Genomic DNA, 26,250 nt, shown 5'->3' on the forward strand with positions numbered 1-26,250 from the left:
TTTCCTTTGTTCATAAGACATATGAAAGAATTAGGGTGAAAAAAAAAAATTGTGAGCTGAAAAATCAGCAGACTCTTCTTGCTCCAAATCCTAAAGAGGCGAGATAAAATAGAAACGGATTCCTTCCCTGGACCCAGAATGGGTGCCTTGCCCCTCTGCCCTTTACCTCCCCATTTGTGAATGCAAATCCATTTCCCAAGATCTCATTAGCATAAATATCTCTGAATCTCTACAGACTCTCTGGGCAAGAACATAAATAAGAATGATTGGCAGGGGCTCTCAATTTGGGAGAAATAACTTCAGATCTACCATTCTCTTTTTTTTCCACAGTCCTGTTACTATTGCACCTATTATATATAACCCTTTCTTTCCTAAATGCTGCCCCCAAAGACCAAGCAATACTCACATCCACTGCTTATTTTGTTTTTAATGTCAAATGTTTATTTCTATGCCATAATTGCTTCAAGCACAATTTTTAAAGGAAAAGAATCAAAAAAGGAAAGAAAAGGGCTTTTTTTTTTTCATTTTTCATATTTTCTCTGTAGCTAAAATGGAGGAAAAGAAACATCGTGGTACCATAAGCATCATTGCTTTCACACTGTTCTAAAAAGCTGCATCTAAATATTTTCTGTGGATGCCATTTTTGAGTTGTGAGAAATTTTCAGTGGGGGGTGGGGAACGTTTTTTTTTTTCTGGATTCAGAAAACTAAGTTGGGAATATCCTTGAGCAAAGAATATATTTGCAACATGTCAGATTTTGATACATTATGAATAAGTGCCAGGTTCTGATTACTTTAATGCGATGGATAAACTTTTTATTGCATGAAACAAAGGATGTTGGAAATGAACAATATTAGGAAGAAAAATGGTAATTTATTTGATCAATCTTAAATCTTGATGATAAACCATAGTGCCAATTTAGCCATTTCCTACCAATGCAGGGACAACTTTTTCTTCTGAGAGGGAAAGTGCCAGATCATACTTTTTCTCATTTGGTTGTCATGGAATCCATGCAACTGCATGGAATCACATACAACTGCAACAACATGACAACAAATTTGATTTGCTTTTTAATTTGAAAAAAAAAATAATCATGGATTCGTGATCAGCTGCCACATTCAAAAGAGCCTCTGGGTCTTTTTTTTCTAAACAAATTTCATTCTTTTTAGAGGGGATGATAAGCCACCGACATCATATATAATGAAAGCATGCACCACACCCACCAGGCCCCAGGAAGCCTGCTCCAACTAAAACGGGGGATGCTTGGTAGTGGGTCCAGTACCTGGGAGAATACATGGTGGTTGTATACACAAAGACCTTCAGGGGAGACTCAGTGGACAGGAGGAGAGTTCTTTAAGTTCATGCACATTTTTATTGAGTAGTAATATAAAATGCTTTGTTTTTCATTGTTACAAGTGCATGCTTTGATTGCCAACAATTCAGAAGTCAAATTACAAAGGCAAGGCTTTAGGCTGTAGTGAATTACTTGGGCACTTATACATTTGTTAAAAAATATCAATGGACCGTTTTGTTGTTGTTTTCAGAATGAACCAGTTGTAACCCATTAACTGATATACAAAGGGAAAAAAGTGAAAAAATTACACATTTTGTGGCACGTGACAGAACAGAACAAAATGACTAAACCATTATGACAAGAACAGTTACCATGCATTTAGTTTCACATGTAACTACAAACTTATTTAAATTTCACAAGGTTTGCTAAACATGCTAACCATCTATATGTGCACTGACAAGCTTATGTTAAAAACTTTTAAGAATACTCTCCCCTTTAGATTTTTTCAAAGCTTTTTTTGATTACAAAATTTCAAAGGCATTAAGCATTTTTTAGAGAATATAAAGTACGCCAGTATACATACATTTCCAGTATAAGTCAGACCACTAAGCGCATTACAGTCCCATACAGGCCTATATAGCCATTTTATTTTTCTTAAAAAACATGCATAGGCAGATTTTTACAGAATATAGATGCTTTGCACTGCACTTAATATGGTGTCTTGTTCACTATACTTAAAAATGCACCACTCATAAATATTTAAATTCAGCAAGCCACAACCAAGATTTGATTTACCAAAAAAAAAACCCTAAATATAAACAGCAAAAAAAGATAGATGTAATTATTCCAGTTTTTTTAAAACTTAAAGGAAAAAAAAGATATTCATTGCCAAATGAGTAAGATAGGTGTAATATTGAAAGAAAGGCATTCAAGCACACTAAAGAAACCTGAGGTAAGCATAATCTGTACAAAATTAAACTGTCCTTTTTTTTTTGGCATTTTAAACAAATTTGCAACATTCTTTTTTTCCTTTTTTTTAAGACTGCCTAATTCAGTTTATAGTCATTGTCTGACAAGAGTAGCAAAACATTATCAATAAATAGTCCTTATTTAGTTTGTACATCATTTTGTTAAAAATGTTTGATGTCATCCATTTTTAGTGCTGCGACTGTAAACGTACAATAGAGTAAGAAATTAGACAAAGTTCTCAGATCCAGTAACATAATAAGAGGCTTTTCAGTAACCTATCTAAGAACTTCCCAATACAATAGGAAAACCATGTTCATTTTTCTTTATTTTTGCAATATACACCAGCCTTAGCATTCTTTTGTTTGTTTTTCTATAAGCATTTTTAAAAGGCTTATCCCAAGGAGGTATTTATTGCCTCCACCCAACAATCCATCAAAATGGAGTTTACTATCTCTTTTCCTAGCTGTTATTGTAAACTGAATCCAACACCTGATGGCCCCGAGAGCAAGTAAGCTACAATCAGAGGCAAGACTCCCTGACTGCTGATCTGCAGTAATCCCCATCATGCCCCGAAGCTCAAAAATAAAACAAACAAACAAAAAAAAAAAAAAAGAAGGAAAGGAAAGAAAGAAAGAAAAGTGAACGGGAAGTGGTCACTGAATATTGCTGCTATTACTGCCATTGCTGTCAGTGCCATTAGACTCTGAGGAGATAGCCTTGTTGATGGAGTTAAGGTTGGCATCAGAGGGCATGGCATCTCTGCGAGGAGGCATCCTCTCATTAATTCGGTCTAGGCCCTTGGCCTCTTCGAAGCTAGTGATCTTATGTTGTGGTGAAAATCCTTTGATAGCTAAACAGAAGATCATTAAAAAAAAAAAGAAGAGAGTTAGTTCCAGGAAAACGAAAGGAGCCCACGACATAGCATATCACTTATCGATTGTTCAGTGAGGGAAGGATTCCTTTAGTGGAGAACAAATTGACAGGACCTGAAGACGACATGACAGACTCCTTACCATACTGGGAGAAAACTTAAGGGTTTGAAACCAGCCAATGTCTCTTGCCAACCAAAGTGTCCTCTTGAGCAAGTCAAACTGTAAACATTTTTCGCTTGTCTTCATGAGTTCAGCTCAAAGAACTCTGGAGTGGACAGGTAAGTAAGATTGGCCATCAGGAACAGTTCTTAAGGCACAGCAATGATTTGTCCACATCATTTGGCATGGTGTGAAAAGCTCCAAACTCAAAAGAAAATATTTCTCCTTTCTCCACCCCACCTTCCCTCTGAAGCCTACAAATGGAATAGGATTTCTAGTTCCCACTAAGCCAAAGTGGGAAGATGCTAGAGCAGAGGAGAGGGAGAGCTAGGAAAGAAATCACTTTTGGGCCTTCCCTTGATGTCTTAAAAATCTCAGAAAGAAATCTGCCCAAATAGTCATAATTCAATGAGAAATGGAGAAGAATGAAACTACTCAATGGTGCTTTGCCCTGTTGAACTTTGGCAAAATATGGAATGGGTGACAGAGGGAGAAGAAATCTCATAAAAATTGAGATCAATCAAATCAGTGAGTTGAAAAAAAAAATAAGAAGAAAAAAGAAGCCTGCCCTTCAGCAGTGATGTGAACAATCCAAACTGATGTCATCAGGTACCCATTACTACCTGATTTGAAGGGGGGGAAAAAAAACCCCAAACCCAATCAAAATCACTTAATTCTAAGAGAATTTCTAAATATGGATATTTTGAAACTAAGCAAAATAAAGGAGAAAATACTGTTGATAGCTTTGAGCATAAACCTAAAGAACTGTATTTGGTTTTATTCAAATCAATTATGTCTATTTCCCCTTATCCTCAGTGTGCATTTAAACAAATATTACTGATAAGTCATGGAATGAGGATATCAACCAGGGAGCTAAACTTCAAAATATTTAATGGGGAGCCAATGACGTCAGTTTGTTCTAAATCCTGTGAAGAACATGCCAGATAATCAAAGGCCAATCACCAATGCTGACTTGGGCTACACTGTTCCGTGAATCTCTTAAAGAAGAATTCTGATTACCAATAACCCACTCAAGTTGGACATGAGAGCAAGAAAAGAACCTTAGGCTGACATTTTATCAATTTTCCTACACAAATATGCAGTACCCTTCCATAAGTAAGAAAATTACAGAAACAGAGATTTGTTTCAAAGTTCATTAGAGGAGATGGTACATATTTACATTTTTTTTTTAAACTGGTAAAGCATAATGGTGATTAGTCAATTGTGAGAGGAAGATGGGGAAATGAGGAAAGACCAAGGCCCATAGCAAAGCTTCTCAATTCTTCTTTAATTTAGAAATAAATCATATAAAAGCAAAGATGTCTAATGAGCCCCCAAATGGAAGCCTAAACAATTTTTTAGGGATGATATTGAGTGGATCTACTCTTTTTGCTAACTACTGTGAATACTTTAGCACTTTTTCTGAAAAAAAGACAAACTTCTATAGCATTGATAACTTATCAAAGAATTTTGTTATTTAAAGTAGTAGAGGTGGAACCCTTGGGTTTTAGTAGCCAACCAATGTTTGTGGCAATTAAAGATAAAACTTGAAAACTCTTTAAAGTCCTGAAATGGGGCTCCATATTCAAGTTTTGGGTTCCGAGAGGGTTTAACATCTCTCCTAGTGATGAAGAATGTGCTCTGCTGTAGTTGCTGGTCAGACAATGAGTATTAGCAATTTACATTGGTAGTATACTTAACACAACACAGAGTCACAGAAACCACAAAAAACAGCCAAACTATTAACGAGAATGCACACTGCAGATTAGAATTTGCCATTAGGAATAGATAATTCCCACATAAATAGCAGCTTACTGACTGCTATTTAGGAAGCAGTTGTATTTTCTCTTACTATGCTATCATTTTTTTTCCCACTGTTTCAAAATCATTACCAAATTTGAAGTGTCGAAAGTAACATTTTCACATCATACCGAGGGACTATAACTACACAATTTGGGGGAAAAGAAAAAAAAAGTCATCTTGCAAGAACAAAATACAACTGAAGAATTTGTTTTAAAGGGGAACTTTAAATTCTTCTCTTAAATTTCTTCATATAACATATGTATGTGTTAAAATGTATTTCAGTAAAAAGAAATTATTCTTTTGTACTTAAAGACATCTAGATGAAATCACAGTAACATGTCAAGGAACGACTTTGGTTTCCCCTAAACCTTCTGGAGAAGAGGGTTGATGTTTTGTCCCCTTTTGCGTCCCCTCACAGTACCTGGCTCACTGGGTGGCATGGAGTGGGCTCTCAATAAATGCTCCTTGGCTGATTTTCCTCAGTATTAAGCTTCTTCCACGGCAGCTAGACATCTCGAGTCTTTCTCTAAGATTTAACTGGTGCTAATTGTTCTGCTACTTTAACTATACCATAGATTACCATCTGATAGGACCAGCAGAAATAAACATCAATGAAGCACCATGTCAAGGAACTTTTTAGTAGAATCCTCTGAAGACTGTGTTTAACTGTTTTCTCACCTTTTGAAAAAATCATCTTTGGATGAAAAAAAAAAATTGATGTGAAGCAGGACTATGATTCCACCCTAAGAATAAAGCTTTTCAGGTATGTGTGAGATCAACATTTACTATTAGCTGCCATAGCTCCCACCCCACATTGGGCATGCATTTTTTTTTTCTTTTCATGTGATGATATTGAGTAAAATGTACACAAATTAGAACATCAGAACTTTAAGAAAAAAAAAACAAACCATAAAAAGGACACTTTCCCCTTTAAAGCAAGAACATATTGGTTAATACTGAGCCACAACTGTTAGCCCAACACCCACACACTCTACAAGCTACAGCAAAAAGAAAGAGAGAAAGAAAGAAAGAAAGAAATGAATACACCCAGCAGAGCCCTTATCTGTTGCAGACACAACAGAAAGGGGACTGGCCAATTTACCTTCATCAGCCTCAATAGCCTCAACAGTAGCTGAAGAGAAGAAAGGGGGTGCAAAACGAATGAGAAAAATGAGCAGAGGATTTGTAATTCTAAGAACAAGTCAGTGAAGAGCAAAAGGAACTAATAAACTGATGTTACTGTAAGGGCTGGAATCTAGCACAGAAGACAACATAGAAAAGCTACAAAAACAAAATCAGTTTCATCTCCAGGTTGACCTATGCAGCTGAAATTGCTTGGGGATTTTGCTTTTCACTTTTGGTCAGAGATAGAATTTTCAAATCGTTAACCTTTTAGAAAAGTTGGGACAGTTGGTTTTTCTTTCTTTTGGGGAAAGGGGGGGAGGACAGCAAGGTAACTTTTGAGAAAAAAAATTCCCCTAAAATGTACATCTGATTCACAAAAGTCTACAATCCTTAAATTGTTAGGGAGAATAGATTAATTTATTTAGATCTTTAAAAACCCCAAACAAAAGGCAGGGACCTAGAGGATGTGGTCTAAAGCCAACATATACAGAACTTCTAAGTAAATATTGGCAACTTCTGGTAGTAAAATATATACTTAGGGGAAGAAGAAAAAAAGTACACATGACTTGCCACAGTTACTCATATATTTGTTTCCTTTGAACCTTTGAACCCTCCCACCTCCTCGGAAAGAAAAAGCACATCCAGATACCCTTAAAAAAATCCATACATAAACTGGGGGAAAATCATGTCAACAGAATTTTTTTCTTTCTTTTTAGCTAGGAACATAACCACTTTGCTTTCCATTACTAGGAGAACATTATTGAAAAAACAACAAAACAGAGTAAGAGGTTAAAAATTAAGGGACAGGGATGATTGTAGCAGCATTTTAATACAATTCTAGCTATTCTTTCAGCTTCAGAATGTAATATAAGAAGAACTCCAAGCTGCAGTTGCAATTTTTATAATAGGAGGGGCGTAGAATCTATAATTCTACATAGTATTTATTCTATTTACCCCACTTCCTATGATAACTAATTTGCCTTAGTTATAGAAAATGCAAAAAAGGAAACATATACTCTAATATTTTAGTACTAAAATTCCATCCCCAAACCTTCATTTTCATTTTTTCCCTTTTGGTCTTGATCTGGAAACTACAGTGCTTTTAAAGTGTCCACGAAATCTGTTGGCTAGAAAGTGGTCAGCTTAGCTGATTATGCTCTAATTCCTTTGAGAACCCCCACAACCTTTTCCTGAAAATTAAGGGATCAGAAGAAAATGAATCTTGAATTTGTGATACTGGTTATGGCTTAAAATAAAAACTAAAAGGCTAAAACCCAAATGCTTAAGACCAAAAGCACTTTCCCCAAAATATCTCTTTTGATCATCCCCCCCCCCCCCAAAAAAGAACATAGCAAACCAATGGATTTTTTTTTTTAAATAAATGAACATATTTAAAAGGAATGTAGGAGCTTGGGTGGAAAATGAAGGTGAAAATCTGGAAACAAAATAAAACAAAGAATTATCGTAACTTATGTTAAGTATGAAGATAAAACTTTGGAACTATACTAGTACCATCACCCAGAAGTAAAGAATTCCCCCTCGCCCACTCAATGTACCCTATGGAAATCACTGGACATACTTTTTGGTAATGTGAATGCTATTTCTCCAAATGTGTTTAACAGAAACCATGCAGATTTCAACAAATTTGGTTGCTGTGCACTTTGTGCAAATTAATGATGCGTGCACAGTAATGTTCTGAGTAAGAATACTGCAGTGTGAAAGGTTTTGTGGGTTTTTAAAAGTCATTAGAATAATTCTTTTCAGCAATAAATTAGAGGGTAATTTGCTGCTATAATACTATGTATTTTTCCTACATGCATTAACAGTTTTTTTTGTCTTTGAGAAGGAGAACAACTGCATTGCCTTAGGGCCAAATTCACACATAAATCAAAAGGAATTAAGCAATAAAGAACAGTTAGAATAACAACCCCTACTCCTGTGGAGTTGAGACATGCTTCTTGGTACATCTACAGCCTTACATGACCTCCTGAGTCATGAGGTGCCTTCCCTCTAGCATCTGCAAGGTATCCTGTATCTCTCTTGCTTGTCCACCATAGCTTGTGTCTTGTTTCCCCCATTAGTCTGAGCTCCTTGAGACCAAAGATTGCTTTTGTCTTTCTTTGGATCCCCAGGCCTTGGCACAATAGTTAAATGTTTGTTGACTTCACAAAGTTGAACATTACTTTTTGCTTGGCTCACACATCACTACAAAAACTTAACCATCAGAGTAGAACTTAACCACCAGAATACCTGTATCTTGTTGGTTAAGAAGGCAGAAATTGAAAAAAGAAAAAGAAAAAAAAGAGAAAGAGAATTTCAGGGAAGAAACAGGAAAACGAGCAAGAGGCCGAGACTGCGGAGCCAATATAGTCTGTCGTCCATGCATGACGATAATAATTATCAATAACAATACAAATTCTAAATTGGAGAGTAGAGCATAAAACCACATATTTTCACCCAGTTACTGGGACCTAGAGGCAATGCACATAGATGTTATGATTGTCATGCAATTTAATTTCATAACTTGAACATAAAGAAATTTGGTTTTATATGTGTCTAATTCTTAAATGGTTTGCTTATGAAGACACATTGGCCCCTACCCAGGTTTGCTTAAAATAGAGATTGAAAATCATTGTTTTCTAAGGGATCATTTAAAGTCAGTCACAATAGCTATACTAGGGGGTGAATTTTAAGCTGTCGATATCTACTGTTGGTTGCACCATTTTGACAGAACTGATAGATTAATTCAGTCAAACTACCAATTGATGTAGTGACAATGAAAAAAAAAATCTATCTCTCTTTCTATCATCTATATAGCCATCCATACACATTGTTTTAATTTAGACAGTTAATTCATTTTAAAAAGTTGCACAGGCATTTATGGCCAAAGTGAGAAAAAGAGTAGTTTTATGGTCATTTGATAGCTAGACTTGGAATTCTCTCTTTTTTTAAAGTATCAAATGGAGGCAGAGTCATTGGGGAAGAGATAGCTAGACTCTGTGGTCCAGAATGACAAACTCTTGCTTTCTCCCATCAGCAGAGCTCTGGAATGAGGGCTCTCTTGGCATCGTAGAGGACTGTGATGAGCTGAGGACCAAGTTTAAAGGAACGCCTCTTGAGGAGGAGTAAGGACTGTGTATTTGTCTTGGAGGGGATGAGAAATTCTTTTATGGAAAGTCATGGGTCTTTTCCCCTAGCCTTTCAAAAACACCATGTTTTGGATCCCACTGCTGCTGGGGCCAGGGTGACAAACAGACAGACACACAGGTGGGGCCTGCTTACCGCTCTGCAGGGTTTGTTTTCCTCCAGAGAGCACCCCGCTGGGAAGCATTCCCGTGGGAGTCAGACCCTTCAAAGTCAGCACACTCTCACTTTCTTCTCTGTAGGGGGACAAAGAAGACAAAACCATTACCACTTTTTTTCCCCTACCTTTTCCTTCTCTCTGTAGAAAAAAGGTAGAAGCTCTAGAAAGAGAATGCATTAGAATATTGACTTGAATGGTGCTCACATTATACTATCACTTGGTCCTCACGATTACAGATTAGAGTGCTTTCATACAGAGGTCAAAGGATATGTAGCAGGTCAGAAGATGGGTGATGTGACTAAGTCTTGGTGTGAGTCAATGAAGGGAGCACCCAAGCAATCAGAGATTATAGACTGAGAACTGGACAGGCCAACTCAAGGCCAACTTCTTTATTTGAAAGTTGAGGAAACTGAGGTCCATTGAGGTTAAAGTCCCACCGAAGAGTCATCAGATCCAAAGTCCATTGTTTTTGTGACTACGCTTTCCCATCACTGCCAAGATGGGGAAAGATTTTAACTTTTAGACCAGCCCGGGTGCCAAATTGTCTGGATAGTGCGAGAGAGGAGTGAGGGAGTAAAAGGTCCATTGGCCTTAGACACTGGATTATCTCATCGTCCAATTCAGCAGAACAACAGGGTCTAGTCAGAGTGAATGGTCTGCCATCTGTTCTTTCCAACTTTGCTCTTTCCATGTCTTGCCCATCATCACAACAATATCATATTGCTACTGGAAGAGTGGGGACAATCTAATGCTCCCTGTGACTGTTTCAATTCTCTTCCCTGACCCAATATGTTGTATATTTACCTAGGGAAATATAAGCTCCCCTACTTAGATCAGAGAGTTTTGTACATGTATCTTGGAGACCTAGTGAAATAAGAGCTTGTTAGCTGGACTCTGACAAATAGGGGGAACAGGTAAGGTTCCTATAGGAAGGAACATTTAAACTAATCCTTGAAGTTTTAATTTTAATTAAATTAATTTAATTTAATTTTAGCAGGGGAGATGATGAGGGAATGCATTCTAACAACAAGGTGGGAAAGGATGTTGAGATTAGAAATAACAGATCATTTTGGCTGGAATGGAGCATATATGAAAGTGAAAGACAGACTTTAAAATGTTAAAATGAGGAGTCTGCATTTTGTTCCCAGAGGTAATTGGGAAATACAATCAGGTATGTAATATGGTAAAATTTGTACTGCAGGTAGATTATTTTGGAGGGTAGATAATATTAGAGGAAAAAATGGTAACTGGAAGTCCAATTTGGAGGCTGTTGCAACAGTCTAGAAGGAAAGGGTTAAGGACTGGAAGTAGAATGGTGGCTATATAAATGGCTAGAGAAAAATGGAACAGATATTTGGGAGAGGAAATCAGCAATACTTAGTACCAGATGGGTTAAGTATATTGGGAAAAGTAAGCAAGAAGTATGAGCTAACTCTAAGAGATAACTTTGAAGATGAGAATTTGGGTGATTTAAAGAATAGTGAAGCTCTCAAGTTTAATAAAGAAGTTGGAGAAGGGTTGAGTTAAATGGGGAGGGAATCAGGAACTCAATTTTATATATGCTGATTTGAACCTACATCAGATTATGTATGGAGGTCAGTAGGGAGCGATTGTTAAGGACAGGAAACCAGCTGAGGAAGAATCTGTACCTGAGGAATACTAGGGTTAGATATGGGAGATCATAAAGAATATTTGCAATAGTATAGTTATATGAATTTACACTCTATTTCTGCATCATTCTCCAATTGAAATTTTTACTTTTACTATTTAATAAATGACTCTATGTCAATCACTTCCCAATTCAGTTTCCTTATCTGTAAAATTATTATAGAGGCAATAATGATTATGCTTCCTACTTCACACAGGCAAAGGTTTTAGCAAACTTTAATATATTTGTGTTCATTTTTTGTGATCAGGGTTTAGGTCTTCCAGGGACATTGATCATTTATTTACGGGTTTTATCAGGCAGAACAGTATAGCAGATACAGAAACTGGTGTCAAACACCAGACTCAAGGGAATTGCTATGCTTTCACTTAACACAACCAAGAGAGTAGGAGCACAGTTCTCTTACTGTTTGTGGAACAAGAAAGAGAAGAGAAGAACCAGTCATTGAAACTACTGCTTTATAGAGATAAGAGAAGAAACTTCTAGCTAAATTTAGGATTTGAGATTATTCAATATAGGTGTGAATTTTTTCCTCTAGTCTCTCTTGTTCCTCATCACAACAGATCATTGCAAACTGATTATATATATATATATATATATATATATATATATATATATATATATATATCACACCTGCTCAAACACATACTTTCAACTTAAGAAAACAAAAATCTCTCGAGGAGATTAAAGTTAAGTTGCATTAATCAAAAACAAAGGGAAAACAAAGACATTTGTCACTGCCTTCAGGAAGACCATTTTTTCCTGGAGTCTTAAAATGTGTTTGAAAAAAACTTTTTTTTAATAACACAGGAGATTTTTCATACTCTTTTAAATATGCAACATTAGTAAATTTCTAAAATATTAGGTGGTCATTTGCTATTCTTCTTAAAGATTTATTGGAATAATATGAATAGATGATGTCTCCTAAGTACTGCTGTTTACTTTTTATTTTTAGTTAAAGGAGTATTAGATTTTCTTTAAAAAAAAAAAATCCAGGGGCGGCTAGGTGGCACAGTGGATACAGCACCTGCCCTGGAGTCAGGAGTACCTGAGTTCACATCAGGCCTCAGACAATAATTACCTAGCTGTGTGGCCTTGGGCAAGCCGCTTAACCCCATTGCCTTGCAAAAAAAAAAAAAAAAAAAAAAAAAAACCCAACCCTAAAAAAAAAATCCAGCTCTTGGTACATTCTAGCAGAGGGGAAAGATGGGCATTGAGAGCTTCCCATTTATGGGCCTTTAAGGCTTAACCTATTGTCAGTTCTGAAGCCTAAGGCCTGTGACAAATGAAATTAAAATGCATAATGCCTCATTCACAAAAAAAAATCAATTTTTTACCAAGCATAATATTGGAACTTTTACTCAAGAAAGTATTTAATTGACATCAATTTAACTAGAAGAGAAAGTTTAAAGCACTTTATATGAAGGAAATGTGTCTTTTTAATAGCTTCTGATGAAACAATGGTGTTAAAAACATTAAAACATGATGAGCTCATCAGGCAGGGATTGTTTTTTTTGTTTGTTTTTTGCAAGGCAATGGGGTTAAGTGGCTTGCCCAAGGCCACACAGCTAGGTAATTATTAAGTGTCTGAGGTCGGATTTGAACTGAGGTACTCCTGACTCCAGGGCTGGTGCTCTATCCACTGTGCCACCTAGCCACCCCCAGGCAGGGATTCTTAACCTGTGGGTCCAGGACATCATGAGACCTTAAACCTTGTGTCCTGAACACTGTCATTTCTATCTTGATGTAGCTCCAGCAAAATAAGCAGCATAATTCATCATAATAAATAAGTAAACTTCTTCTGTAAACTGAACAAATGTCTCATAAATATATGTATGCATGTTTGCATATATGTGTATTATATATATTATATATAAATATAAATATATATAGAGAGAGATAAATATAGATATGTGTTGACTTTCCAAATAGCTAAAATAAGAATAGTTATATCATGCTTTTAAGTTTTCAAAAAACTTCACAAATATTATCTCTATTTTTTTCTAACTACCTTGGGACTTAGGTGTCATGATTATTGTCATTTTACAGGTAAGGCACAGTGGTCAAGTGACTTGACTAAGTATTTAAGTCAAGATTCAAACACAGGAGTACCTGGCTCCAGGTTCAATGTAGTCCATGTAGTAAAATAAAAATTTATTAAAAAATATTGCTTAATTCATAGTCTCTCAGTTGTTCTAATTGTGTCCAATTCTTTATGAGCATATTTGTGGTTTTCTTCCCAAGGATACTGGAGTGGTTTGCCATTTCTTTCTCAAGCTTATTTTATAGATGAGAAAATAGAACCAAGCAGGCCTTGTCCAGAGTCAGCTCAAAAATGTCTGAGGCTATATTTGAATTCATGAAGATGAGTCTTCTATCTGCTTTGACAAGTGATGCTCTGAATTCAAAACAGTTTGTTTTAGAATCATGTATCTTCTTGGTTAACAATTACTAATGGCATATTGATAGGCAGCATGGTGGGTAGAGCGGTAAGTATGGCCATTAGACCTGTGTTCAAATTTCACCTCTAAAACATACTGGGCTTTGTGTTCTGAGAAAATAATTTAATGCTAGTGATTTAAGCAAGTAATATAACTGTTAGTGTTCCAGGCAGCTTTTGATGAAGAAGGTCACCTCTGGCACTCATATAGGGAGTTTCTAAAAGTGGGAATTCCCTGTAACAATCCAAACCAAAAGGAGAGAAGGCCATAGATTTCACTTTTAATGGATTTTGTGGGACTTACTCAAAAATTGAAACAGCATAAATTCACAGATCTTGCTCCAATACCTACAACTACTAATATTTAGGTTCTATTAATTTTTTTTAGCCTTCAAGAAGGATTTGCAGACCGAAACTGGTTGAGAACCAAATGTGCAAAACTAATAAAGAAACAGAGTAAAGGAAATGATCGCACCTCAGAACTGAGAACACTCTGGCCATCTTGCCTATTGCTCGGATCTTATTCCTGATAACCTCCTTTCGGGCTGCAGCCGTGGCTCCTGTGTTTCAAACAGAAAGTTAAGGAGTCAGTGACATTTTAGCTGAGATTACTTGTCTAATTAACAAAAATCACAATACACAAGAGGCAAGAAATAGTTTTGCCTCAAGTAAATAACTATATAATTTATATATATATAATTTTTTTAGTCCTCACTCCATTCCTGCCCCCATCTTCTCTCCGCCCCCTCCCCTTAACCTCCCCTACACACAAAGAAGGATAGGGGAGAAATTGCGTCTGCTGCCAGCTATAGTTCATCTCTTCATGGACTCCCAAGAAGAATGGAAATGGGCATTGCAATAGCAGATGGTTGGGCAAATGTCCACATAAGCTTTCCAGGTGAATCACAGTCAAACTTGTAGGAGGACCAATTATAAAAAGCATTAAGATCAAGTTCATATAGGGCCAGAATGAAACCCAGAGAGTAAATAAACCTGTGTTCCTGTGTACATGTTAACACACAATGTTCTTAAAACACAATGTCCCTGAATCACTTGCCTTTATTTATAATATTCTCTTCTAGGATTTCAGATTATTCACTGCCTTAAAAGGCAGAAGGACTAAGCTAGAGATTTTCTGTCACATAGTGACTAGAATATCAGTAGTAGAGACTTAAACCCCTGGTAGCCCAGATAACTCTTTGACACTATTCTCTCAATCCTGGGCACCAAAGAAGGATTGAGCTATTATCCCAATGTACTTGTTCTTCAGAACTTAACCAGAGCTCCTATCACTCCCCCCCACCTCCCAAAAGAGAACCCAGGCTCAGCTCCTTGGTAGATGCTAAAATGGAGCAGAATTTATGGTTGCCCTTTTATGCTTACAAATGAGGTCCCAACAAATGAACTTTCACAATAGGAATTTCCCACTCTGATTAAAACACAAGTCCTCAGTCATCCACCAAAGCAAAAAAAAAAAAAAAAGCAAAATACAGACAGATAATCTCCTATTGCTATTCATGTGAGGAGGTGAGCATGGGTAAAACAAATTGATCATCAAAGCAATCCATAGCCACATGAAAAAATGCTCTAAATCATTAATTATTAGAGAAATGCAAATTAAAGCTTCTCTGAGGTACCACCTCACACCTCTCAGATTGACCAGTATGACCAGGAAGGATAATGATCATTGTTGGAAGGGATGTGGGAAATCTGGGACACTATTACACTGTTGGTGGAGCTGTGAACTCATCCAACCCTTCTGGAGAGCTATTTGGAACTATGCCCAAAGGGCAACAAAAATGTGCATACCCTTTGACCCAGCAATACCACTACTGGGTCTATACCCTGAAGAGATGAGGAAAAAGGGTAAAAACATTACTTGTATAAAAATATTTATAGCAGCCCTGTTTGTGGTGGCAAAGAATTGGAAATCCAGTAAATGTCCTTCAATTGGGGAATGGCTTAGCAAACTGTGGTGTATGTATGTCATGGAACACTATTGTTCTATTAGAAACCAGGAGGGATGGGATTTCAGGGAAGCCTGGAGGGATTTGCATGAACTGATGCTGAGTGAGATGAACAGAATCAGAAACACACTGTACACCCTAACAGCAACATGGGAGTGATGTTCAACCTTGAAGGACTCGCTCATTCCATCAGTGCAACAATCGGGAACAATTTTGGACTGTCTGCAAAGGAGAGTACCGTCTGTATCCAGATAAGGAACTTTGGAGTTTGAACAAAGTACATGGACTATCCCCTTTAATTTGGGGGAAAAAAACAGATAGCTTATTGTCTGATCTTGTTACCTCTGAGAATTCTGTTCTCTTTAAGGATATGATTTCTCTCTCATCACACCCAATTTGGATCAAGGTACAACATGGAAACAAAGTAAAGACTGACGGAGTGCTATCTGTGGGGTGGGGGTGGGGGTGGGGGTAGGGAAGCAAGATGGGGGGAAAATTGTAAAACAAATAATATCTTTAATAAAAATTAAAAAATAAAAAATAAAAAACCAAATTGATCATTTCCTACATATAGAAAACAACTATAAAATTATAAGATGACCTAATAAAGTTTTCACTGCATATTACTACTACAGATTATACAGTTGTTCCCTCCCCCTCCCTGCTTCATGGTTTGCTTACTATCATGCAGGAACTGATGAATAATTCTTAAAACTTTATTTAATAATTGAAGAATATATGTAGAATGCACAATGATAGCTATTTCTCTCTAGGACTTTATAATCTAAACCCAAAGGAGATGTATCCATAGATTTTACTTTTAATAGATTTTATAGGGTTTGATTATAAACTCAAGTGAAAGTACATCATTTCTTCTCTCCCTGAAGCTTATCATGATACAGTTAAACTGTACTCCTGCATTTATTTCTAGGGATGAGCTCATATCCCTCAGTTATCTCTAATGGTATAAACTGTCATAAATGGCTTGTGAATACTTAGTCCAGAATTATTGATAATTCCTCTTAATAAAAAGGCATACCTCTCTCAAGGTGTGAGAGGGGTGAGGAATCCCAGAAATGGTAGGTCTTTTATGCACTTTGAAAAGCTTTGTTCCTGCCCCTTCATGCCAATCATTGGTTGGGGTTGCAATCTAATTGATATATCAGTCCCCATGTTTTCCCCCACCCTGCTCAGTATACTAATACTAATTATCATACTAATACCTTGAGCATGTGCAAAGGAGGTCAAAGACCCTAGGTTAACTTATAATTAGGTGGGGCAATCTCATCGATTTTTGATGAGATTGAGGCTAAATCTTTTATCTTAACTCAGTAGCTGCCCATAGGCAACAATATAGGCAAGACCCCAGTCTTTCTAATCTAAACTAACCATTTTCCCCTGACATTATCGTGGAACCCAAACACCCCCATATTCCTCACATAAACCACAGGGAGTAAGTATTTAGTCTTTGAATGACCACCCCAAGTTTCATGTCTTTTGGTGCAGTAGATATAATAACATTTCAATTCCTTCTCCCATGGGTCATTAAAGTAAAACAATAAAATGGTCTCAGATTTTTTTAAATCTTTATTATCTAAATCAAGGATTCTTTAAATATCATTAAAAGTCCAAATAATGAAGAATTATCTAAAGGTCATTTGTCTAAATGGCTAGAGGCCAGGTGGCTTCTTTACTTTGGCTTCATTGAATGTCTTTCCTATTACTTCATATTTCTTAATGTAAGTTTGAATTCTATTACATTAAGTTTTCATGTGGAAGCAGAATATTCACCATTCCATTTGGCATTAAACTTTACTCAAAGGATTGTAAAGTGATTAAATAAGCCTCTGCTATCCAGCACACCAGACCAATGACTAAACCAAGTCACTTAAGTGTGATGACAATAGTTATCAGGTGAGTGATGCTTAGCTTGTTTCCTTTGCCAATTGACTTGTCCATACTGGTTGACACTGGTGATTGGATGAATTTTTTAAAATTTATATACAGAAGAATATGTCTTATGTTATCAAATGAAAAGAGCAAATAGTAAAATTACAGAAATGAAAAGCATTCAGCAAGGGATTCACATTTTATAACAAAAGATAAAATAAAAGGGAAAACCAAGAGAAGAATAATCTTAAATGAAGCTATACAGGGAAAAGAAAGAAGTGAAAGATTAGGATTGAAATGAGGCATGTAGGACTTTCCATTTGAAATCGGAGGCGCCTGCTGCTCACCATTATGGACATTATGTAGTCATATTTATTTCATCTTTCTTTAAATTTTCAGCCTGGATGTATTACATTTTATGTTTATAGGACATCATGTGATAACACACACCCACAGCCCCCTCCACAAACACACTCATTATTTCTTTTATCTAATGATGTTTAACGTTTTGTAGCATCTTTTCCTGAAAAGACAGCTGTCTCTTACTAAAATTTTCAATGTCTACTGCAAAGCAGGTAAGTGCATTCTGTTATCCTCCTTTTGTGATATGAAAAACTAAATGATTTGACCACACATAGAAAAAAAGAGAGTATCTTTTAGTTGGTGATTATTTTCCTATAAAAACTAAACTTGTAGCTAATTCAAGTTCTCATAGACCTTTCAAACGCATCCACCAAAATATAGGAATAAAATTTCTGACGGTTAATATCTAAATTCAAAAGACAATAGTGGAAAGATAGCAGAAAAAAATAAAGTAGCAAGGTGTCAGACCTCATGAACATAGTGCTCCTCATCCTAGCACTTCAATCCTGGCAGAAAACCAACAGATGTTTTTTCCTAGCACTTAACAGGTTCATAATTCAATATTAAGTCCGAGGGAAAAATGCATGCTTTTTGGAGGAGTTTTACTAGCTGTTATATGCAAGTACACTAGTTTCATATTCAAGATTCTTGGAACTCTCTCTGTTTTCTCTTGGACAAAAGCTAAGTAGAAGACTGCTCCATGTGCAGAAGAGAATATCCCAACCAAATGCAGCTGAAATAGAGATCTAAGGACCAAAGAATCTATGATGAAATCCCTCTCCTAATGGGACATCCTGGCAGGTGTTCACTTCTGCAGTCAGAGAACAAGAAACAATTTATACATTCCAAAGGTTCCCAATTGAAAAGGGAAGTATAAATGAATAAGCTTTTTTTTTTTTATCTTAAGAGACAATTCAAAGTCTTAGATTTTTTTTGCATTTTTTAACAAACAATGAATCATACTTATCCCTTACTTACCCCCCCCCTTACCCCCATTTCTTCCAGATAGCAAAAATTTTTTTGAGGGAATACAGTTCATGTGACTTGACCAGAGACACATTGCTATTAAGTGTCTGAGGCCATATTTGAACTGTCTTCCTGAAGCCAGGACCTGTTCTCTATCCAGTGCCATCTAGCTGCCTCCCAGATGTTAAATTCTAAAAGTCTTTATTTTTCCTTTAACATCTGTGGCATGACATTTGCAATTTACATTTATAAACTGATATTAGTCCCAAAATTAGTCCTAAAGAGGTAAATGGAAAGAGAACAAGGAAATCTTTAAAGGTGAGCTCTTCACACAGTGCCTTTCCTGCCCCAACCAAGCCAAGATTGGTTTTTTAAAAGCATTTTAACAGTAAATGCTAAGGTGCTGGCTGATAAGTGCTAGATTGGTCTATGGGGGTTTCTAGTCTCCTGCAGGAAACTAAAAAGTTGTCACATCATCACATAGATGTGGGACCAAGGGCTGATGGTGTGAAAGTACTGCCATGCATTGTAGTTTCTGGAAAGCTATTTATAAGATGGGTTGCCTCAGTTCTTTACCTTGTCTATTAGGCTGCTATAAATTTATAAAATGGGGATGGGCAGAATCTGTAATGGGAGAAGTAAATTGGAATTTCTCTCCTTTCTCTGATCCAGGGCTTCTTAACATAAGGTCTGCAAACTTGGATGGGGAAAACATTATATCTTTATTTTCATTAACCTCTAACTAAAATTTAGACTTTTTTCCATTTATTTTTGTATTTAAAAACACTTCATTTTAAAACATTTTGAAAGCCTTCACTAAACTGCCCAAGAGAGGTTAAGAACTCTGATCTAATCCAACAAAGATTTATTAAGTGCATCTCTAGGGCCAGACATCAGGAATACAAAAGCAGGATTCACTCTACCAAGTGCTACAATCTATTTTCCGTGGTTACAGAGGAAGACAACACTTCATATGACAATATTGTGAAACAATGTTTGCACTGTAGGGTTTGAGGTATCTAATCTTATCATGGATGCTTTGGAGAAAAAAAAAACCTGTTAGAAATTGTTTTGAAAGAAAAAAGTTTTGATATAAGCCTATTTTGATTTCACCATGTTGTGAATTTATATATTTTTTGCTGCAACTTAAAGAAAAAAAATAGATAAATACCAAGTGCTAACTGGAGTCCATATAATGAAAGAAAAAAAAAAGACTTCTATTCCATTAGGTTGACAATACAAGAGAGAACAACATGGGGATGTATCACCTAAAATGGGTGTGGAGCCCCGTAGGTCTCTAACTCCACACCTCTCCTAAGAACAATGAGGTCCAAATAAGTTAACTTCTTTGCTAATAAGAAGCAAAACAAGGTTTGGACTCTTATGATTATCATTCCTACACAACATCAACTTGACTGTACAATGAAGGATGGAATAACAAAAGGAGATATACCTATGACCTTTGTAGTTACATTTGAATTTGCCATACAAAGGATATCATAGATCTAGATAAATTTTTGATGGATTTAATAAGGAAAAGCTAACGACCTGTTATTTTAGTGATTACTATACTGACAACATCTCTCTCTATAACTGGAACTTATTCATGAAAAACATCAAATTACTATTCTTTGTATATCTATTGATTTACTTTTAAAATGATTAATATTACATTAATGCTGTCTTTGATTCTAAAAAAGATGAAAAGATAAAACACAGAATTTTTGTTTCTTGCAATCAGTAAATGAAATATGACTATGAATTTTTATAATTGAAACATTCCCCCAAAACATAAAAAAAATTTGTGCATCTATATTTTTAATGAAAAACACACCTTTCCAGTTACCTTTGTATCTCTCTATATTTTCTTCCCTTTTTGGGGGGCTAGGCAATGGAGTTAAGTGACTTGCCCAAGGTCACACAGCTGGTAAGTATCAAGAATCGGAGGCAGGATTTGAAATGAGGTCCTTCTGGGTCCAGGGCTGGTGCTTTAAGCACTGTGCTACCTGTTAGCACCTCTATTATATTTTCAGAGAGCTGATTTTACAGAGCAATGACCTGAGTCTGAATAATCCAAATGTTATGTGATGTTAGGCAAGTCATGGAAAGGATCTGTCTCTAAAAGAGGTTAAATAATAATTGTACTACCTCCTTCATAGGACTGATATGAGAAAAGTTTTATAACTCTTAAGGTATTATGTGAAGGTAAGTTTTCACTATTAGCAGAAAAGCCAACTTAATTCCAATTTCATTAAAAGCTAGCAAAGTAAAAAAAAAACTTGACAGTTTAAATATGTGAGAAGCTGCTGTAATAAAAACTGAATACTGATAATATGTCCTTATTTTTATCGCATATAACATGCCTATCACAATTCAACCCCCCCGATTAAATTTCTAAACAAATAGATTTCTCTTTCAGTCTAAGAACGTGAGTTATGAACAATAACAGCAACAACAGACTCTTAAGAAGTATTCAAGTAAAAATTCCCAAACCAAAAAAATCACAGTTGGTTTATATCTCTGATGTCTACTTCTAAATCACAATGTACCTAAGCAGGATTTCAGACTTCACTTTAAAAAACCTTTTCCAAACAATAAGACTGGAGTAAAGCATAAACAGTATGCTATGGAGTTCTCTGCAGAAGAGGCTGACAATTATGAGTCTCCAGACAAATTGTCTTGCTCCAGGAAAATGCAAGTCCTAATTTGGACTCCATGAGCAGTTGCAAAAGAGATTTCATCATAATCAGCCCGAGATTACTAAGAGAAGTAATAGTCTCTCATGACAGATTATATCCTCTTCATTAGCACGAATTTTTTAAAATGGATTTTAGCGTGTACATTTTCATTTTTTAAAAGTGTTTCTCAACCATATGCAAATGAGTCTTTAATATATTGAATGATAATTTATTTTTTTATCATCCTCCATTTTTTATTTGAGTTTAACAAAGCAAATGTACCATTTGGGGCTTTCCCATCCCAACAAAAGAGTCATTTGTGACATCTAATCAGTGTGAGTTGTGAGTCAAGGACAAAAGTGCCATTGTATTTATTACAATTATTTGCAGCACCAGAGTCCAGATTTTTAACTGATCCTTGGAGGTTCTTTCTTTTCTCTTCTCTTCCTCTCTCCTTTGCTAGGTCCAAAGGAAGGAAACATAACGAGCATTTATGAATTAGCTATTATGTATTAGTTGCTATACTAAACCTTCTACTTGTATCGTTTCATTTGATCCTTTTTGCAATCCTGGGAATTACCTCATTTTACAGATCAGGACATTGAGGCCGGCAGAAGTTGAGTGGCTTGACTGTGGCTACATGATTAATAAATGTCTATGACCAGATCTGAACTGTTTGCATTCTATCCACTGTGCCACTTAGCTCCTGTTGAAGTCCTAAGATGTCTCGATTAAAAGCTTATAGACAAGATATTTAATTAATTGGACTTTGATTGCCCTCAGAGGACCTGCAGAGCAATTCAAAAGTTCCTTAGGAGAGCAGATAAATTCTTGGAAATTTCTCCATTTTAATCCATTTAAGAGTAGATTTAATTGAGACTGGTTGCTACACCTGAATCTAGGTCATAGTTCCTATAAAAATGTTTCCACTCTCATAGGTAATCAAGTGAAATAGTGGTGGGGAGGGGAGATTCCTTGATCTGTTATAGAGAAAATAATCTTTAGAGTTTTCAACATCACAACTTCCTCTTTAAAAATTAAAATCGAATTTCAATTCTGGTTGACCCAGTGTTCTGATCACAGTGGTCATTCAATTCTGATCCTTCAAATTTGTAGGGGCTGAATTCTTATTATGCTTGCAATTATATCAGATACCCTTTTCTAGAGTTGGATAATGCAGGCAGCTCTCTTTAGGGCTCAATCCAATTACCAAAAAAAGCATTCCCTATAATACTGTCTTGTGAAGTAGACCTCAAGAATACCAATGCAATCAAGCTTCAGGATGCCTTCTTTCCCTCCTGACAACCAATTATCGTTTCTTATAAATTTATTTAATCCTTTATGTAGGAAATTTTGATCCTATATACATCTGTACTAATTTCAAATGTCAAGTGAATCCAATTAGAATGTATTGAATGCCTACTATGTGTCAGATATTCTGCAAGATTCTAGGGATACAAAGAAAGATAAAAAAAACAAAACAAAACAAAATCAGTCCTTATACTCAGGGGCTCATAATCTAAAGGGGAGACAATATGAAAACAAATAATTATAAACAAAATATATACATGGTAGATATCTAGTTATTTCCATTATTTGGTTATCTTGGTCCTTGGTTAGAGGCTACATTAGATTTCAAATTCTATCTTGGTCTGCTTTGCATAAAATTTTCTTCCATTTGGTACCCTACTAAAGTAGCCTTAAAGAATTAATGCAATTTCCTAACCTAGTTTCAATTAGTTCTTTAAGAACAGTTATGAATTACATTTAGTAGAACAACATTATTCAAAGACTTTTGAGACTATAGAAAACTTAGAATATTGATGGTGTTTCTTATGATTGGGAAAAAACCTAGTTAACTTCTACTACATTTTCGTTATCAAAATTGGGGGGGAGAGGAAAGATTAAGAAAATATGTTAAGAAAAAGCAAAATAGAGCCTCTCATCCTAGATAATTAAATAGAATTCATATATATCTAAGTATTCCTTAAACTTTGCTGTTAGCTTGCTGCTCTATATTATTAGAGACCAGCTATTTAGTCTAAAAGGATTCTGAGCAAAAAGAAAAGATATTTTTGATAGTAGTTGAGGAAAGGAGTAGCCTTTTTTAGAGGTTATTCCATCATATCTCCTTTAGGTTTGTGGTAAATTGAACTTGCACCAGGTTCTGCAAACTGGCTCTATTAGATGTCTTAGATGTGGGGACCCTCCCTTTTTTCCTTTTGAGGTGGCTAAAGTGGTAAGTTGCACATTCTTAGCCTCATCAAAAGCATCTGGCTATGTGTTTTTATTATTATTATTTTTTTAGGGGTTTTTTGCAAGGCAAATGGGGTTAAGTGGCTTGCCCAAAGTCACACAGGTAATTATGAAATGTCTGAGGCCGGATTTGAACTCAGGTACTCCTGACACCAGGGCCAGTGCTCTATCCACTGCACCACCTAGCCTCCCCACTGGCTATGTGTTTTTAATGAAAGTTAATATTTGGCTAATTTTGGACAATAATCAATAAACTATCAGATACATACACACACACACACACATTGTTTTGAGTATGCCTTGTGATTTCATCAATGTAGAGAGCTTCTGATAAGTAAACCCCAGAGAGCTTCTGATAAGTAAACTCCTATAAATATAGATTTTGCAATTTATAATCTTAGGAAACTGCTCAAGGTCATTGAGAAGTTAAACGTAGAAGTTACATCGAGTCACCCAGAGAATAGCATGAACCCAGACCATCTGATCTTGGGTCCTTTACGTCATACTGCTGCTTTATGGTTCATATTAGGATTTGACCAGTTTTAGAAATTAGTCAACTTAGATGCCTACATATGCAATATTTATACACGAATATTCAATGACAGATTTCAGTTTGGTCTTCCAACTTTGAGGTTCCTTGAAATATGGTAATTATGTCCAATAATTAAGAAATGTATTTGTGCCAAATCATGATAGGATAGAACAAACAAAAAAAAGGGGAATTTGTGTCAAGTTGTCTATCGTATCTTTGCATCATTTTAATTAGTAACTTATAAGGTTTTTAATTACTGCAATCAAATGGGTTAGGCCTGACAACACAGCTAATTAAAATATGATGGTATTCAGGATGCGTGCTGCCTAGAGAAGACACGGAAGCCTCTGTTGCTAGGTTATACGTGTTATGTGAGAACTACACAACGCACTAGAGAAGGTTTGCTTACCATACCCTTTGCTACATCTGTTCAAATGATAAAAAAAGGGGAAAAAAATCTCTTTTGCAAAACATTGATCAGTGAAGGTACTGAAACAATATTCAGAGAGTATATAAAAACCTGTCGAATAGAATGGCTGAACAATAATCTAAGGATTCATTTGTAATCAAAAATGACCTCAAATGCATAACCAGATCTTTGTTATTAATGAAATTCCAACCAGATAAAACTGAAAGATCAAATTCCCCATAGATTTTGAAGCCCCTATAAAGTCTTGATCTATTAATATTGAGTCTTCCATGCTTTTCTATGTACAACTCTCATAGACAGAATATAGTATAATAGTAATTCAACTCTTTCAAAAGACAAGGAAAACTTCAATGAACAACGTGACCCTTAGCTTATTCACGGAGCATAGGTGTTAACTCATCGTTTCCTAGAGCAGCAAATTTACTGTCATACCACCATGTTTTTAATGAAAGCAAAACTATTTTCTTTATGAACACGTGAGTATTTAATTCTGTCTCTCTCTAGAACCTTTCTTGTATTAGAGAGTCCTTTGGCCTATCTCAGGATAATGTTTAATATTTAAAATTATACCTGAGGGAAATGCTTCTTTTCAGATAAAGATTACTGAAAATAGAAATGTAAGATTTTTCATATGCTAATTCATGGATCACCTGAAATATATCTAGTTTTTTGAGGGTCGATGGACCCTAGGTAAAGAGCCCTGCTCAAGAAGAAAATAATCTTATTCCCTTTGTTATCAAAGAAAAAGATAGCATGTATTCAAATTTGTACTATCAATTATATATGTAACAAATGCATAATGAAATATAATCTAGAATTGCTATAATAAAATCACACATACCTATAATTATCATAATTATATGACTGATACTGGAGTTTTCTCAAACCCCAAAACATGAAACTTCAATCATCTTTTAATATTTGCTTTATCCAATTAGATCAGAGGATTGTGATCTAATGTATGGGAGAAGAGGGATAAGGTAGTCTGAGTCATTCATTTTGCAAAAGAAGAAATTTGAGTAAAAAAGAAATGAAGTAACTCCTGGATGCCTACAATTATAGAGCTAGATGGTCTCAGAGTGGGGATTTGAAAGGAGCTCTCTTGATTCCCAATTAATCTCCAGCTGTTGCTACTATCCATCTCTTCCTTTCTAGTCATCATCTTTGTTGAGGCCCCAAATTGACTCTTAAGTGTTCCCTTTGAAATGGTTTTTCTATAATATTCCTCCTCTTTGTTCTTGATTATAGATACAAATCAGTCGCATAGTCACTTCTCTTTAATTTATCATGCAAAAACCCTTCATAAATTGGCTTTCATTCCAACTTTTTTTTGGGGGGGGAAGGGCTACTATTTCCCAACAGAAACATCAGAATGAATTGATCTTTTGGACCTGGAGTCATAAAGGTTATAGTTCAAATCAAGCCTCAGGCATATACTAGTTGAGTGATCCTAGGTAAGTCACTTAACCTCTGTCTGCCTCAGTTTCTTCTTCAGTAAAATGGAATGATAAATAGTACCTATGTCCAAGAATGTTC

The 26,250-nt window shown here is 35.8% G+C and overlaps 1 protein-coding gene across 1 annotated transcript in view; it reads right to left on the reverse strand.

Annotated features, from left to right (window-relative positions):
- Window positions 1–286: 286 nt before the first annotated feature.
- Window positions 287–26,250, reverse strand: part of PPP3CA (protein phosphatase 3 catalytic subunit alpha) — a 353,655-nt gene continuing 327,691 nt past the window's right edge. Inside the window, 4 exon segments of the mRNA XM_074228106.1 lie at window positions 287–3,113; window positions 6,200–6,229; window positions 9,505–9,602; window positions 14,108–14,192. Coding sequence (XP_074084207.1) covers window positions 2,917–3,113; window positions 6,200–6,229; window positions 9,505–9,602; window positions 14,108–14,192 — 410 coding nt within the window. The 3' untranslated portion in view covers window positions 287–2,916.

This window comes from Macrotis lagotis, chromosome 3 (genome assembly GCF_037893015.1).
Source record: "Macrotis lagotis isolate mMagLag1 chromosome 3, bilby.v1.9.chrom.fasta, whole genome shotgun sequence".
Classification (NCBI taxonomy): domain Eukaryota; kingdom Metazoa; phylum Chordata; class Mammalia; order Peramelemorphia; family Peramelidae; genus Macrotis; species Macrotis lagotis.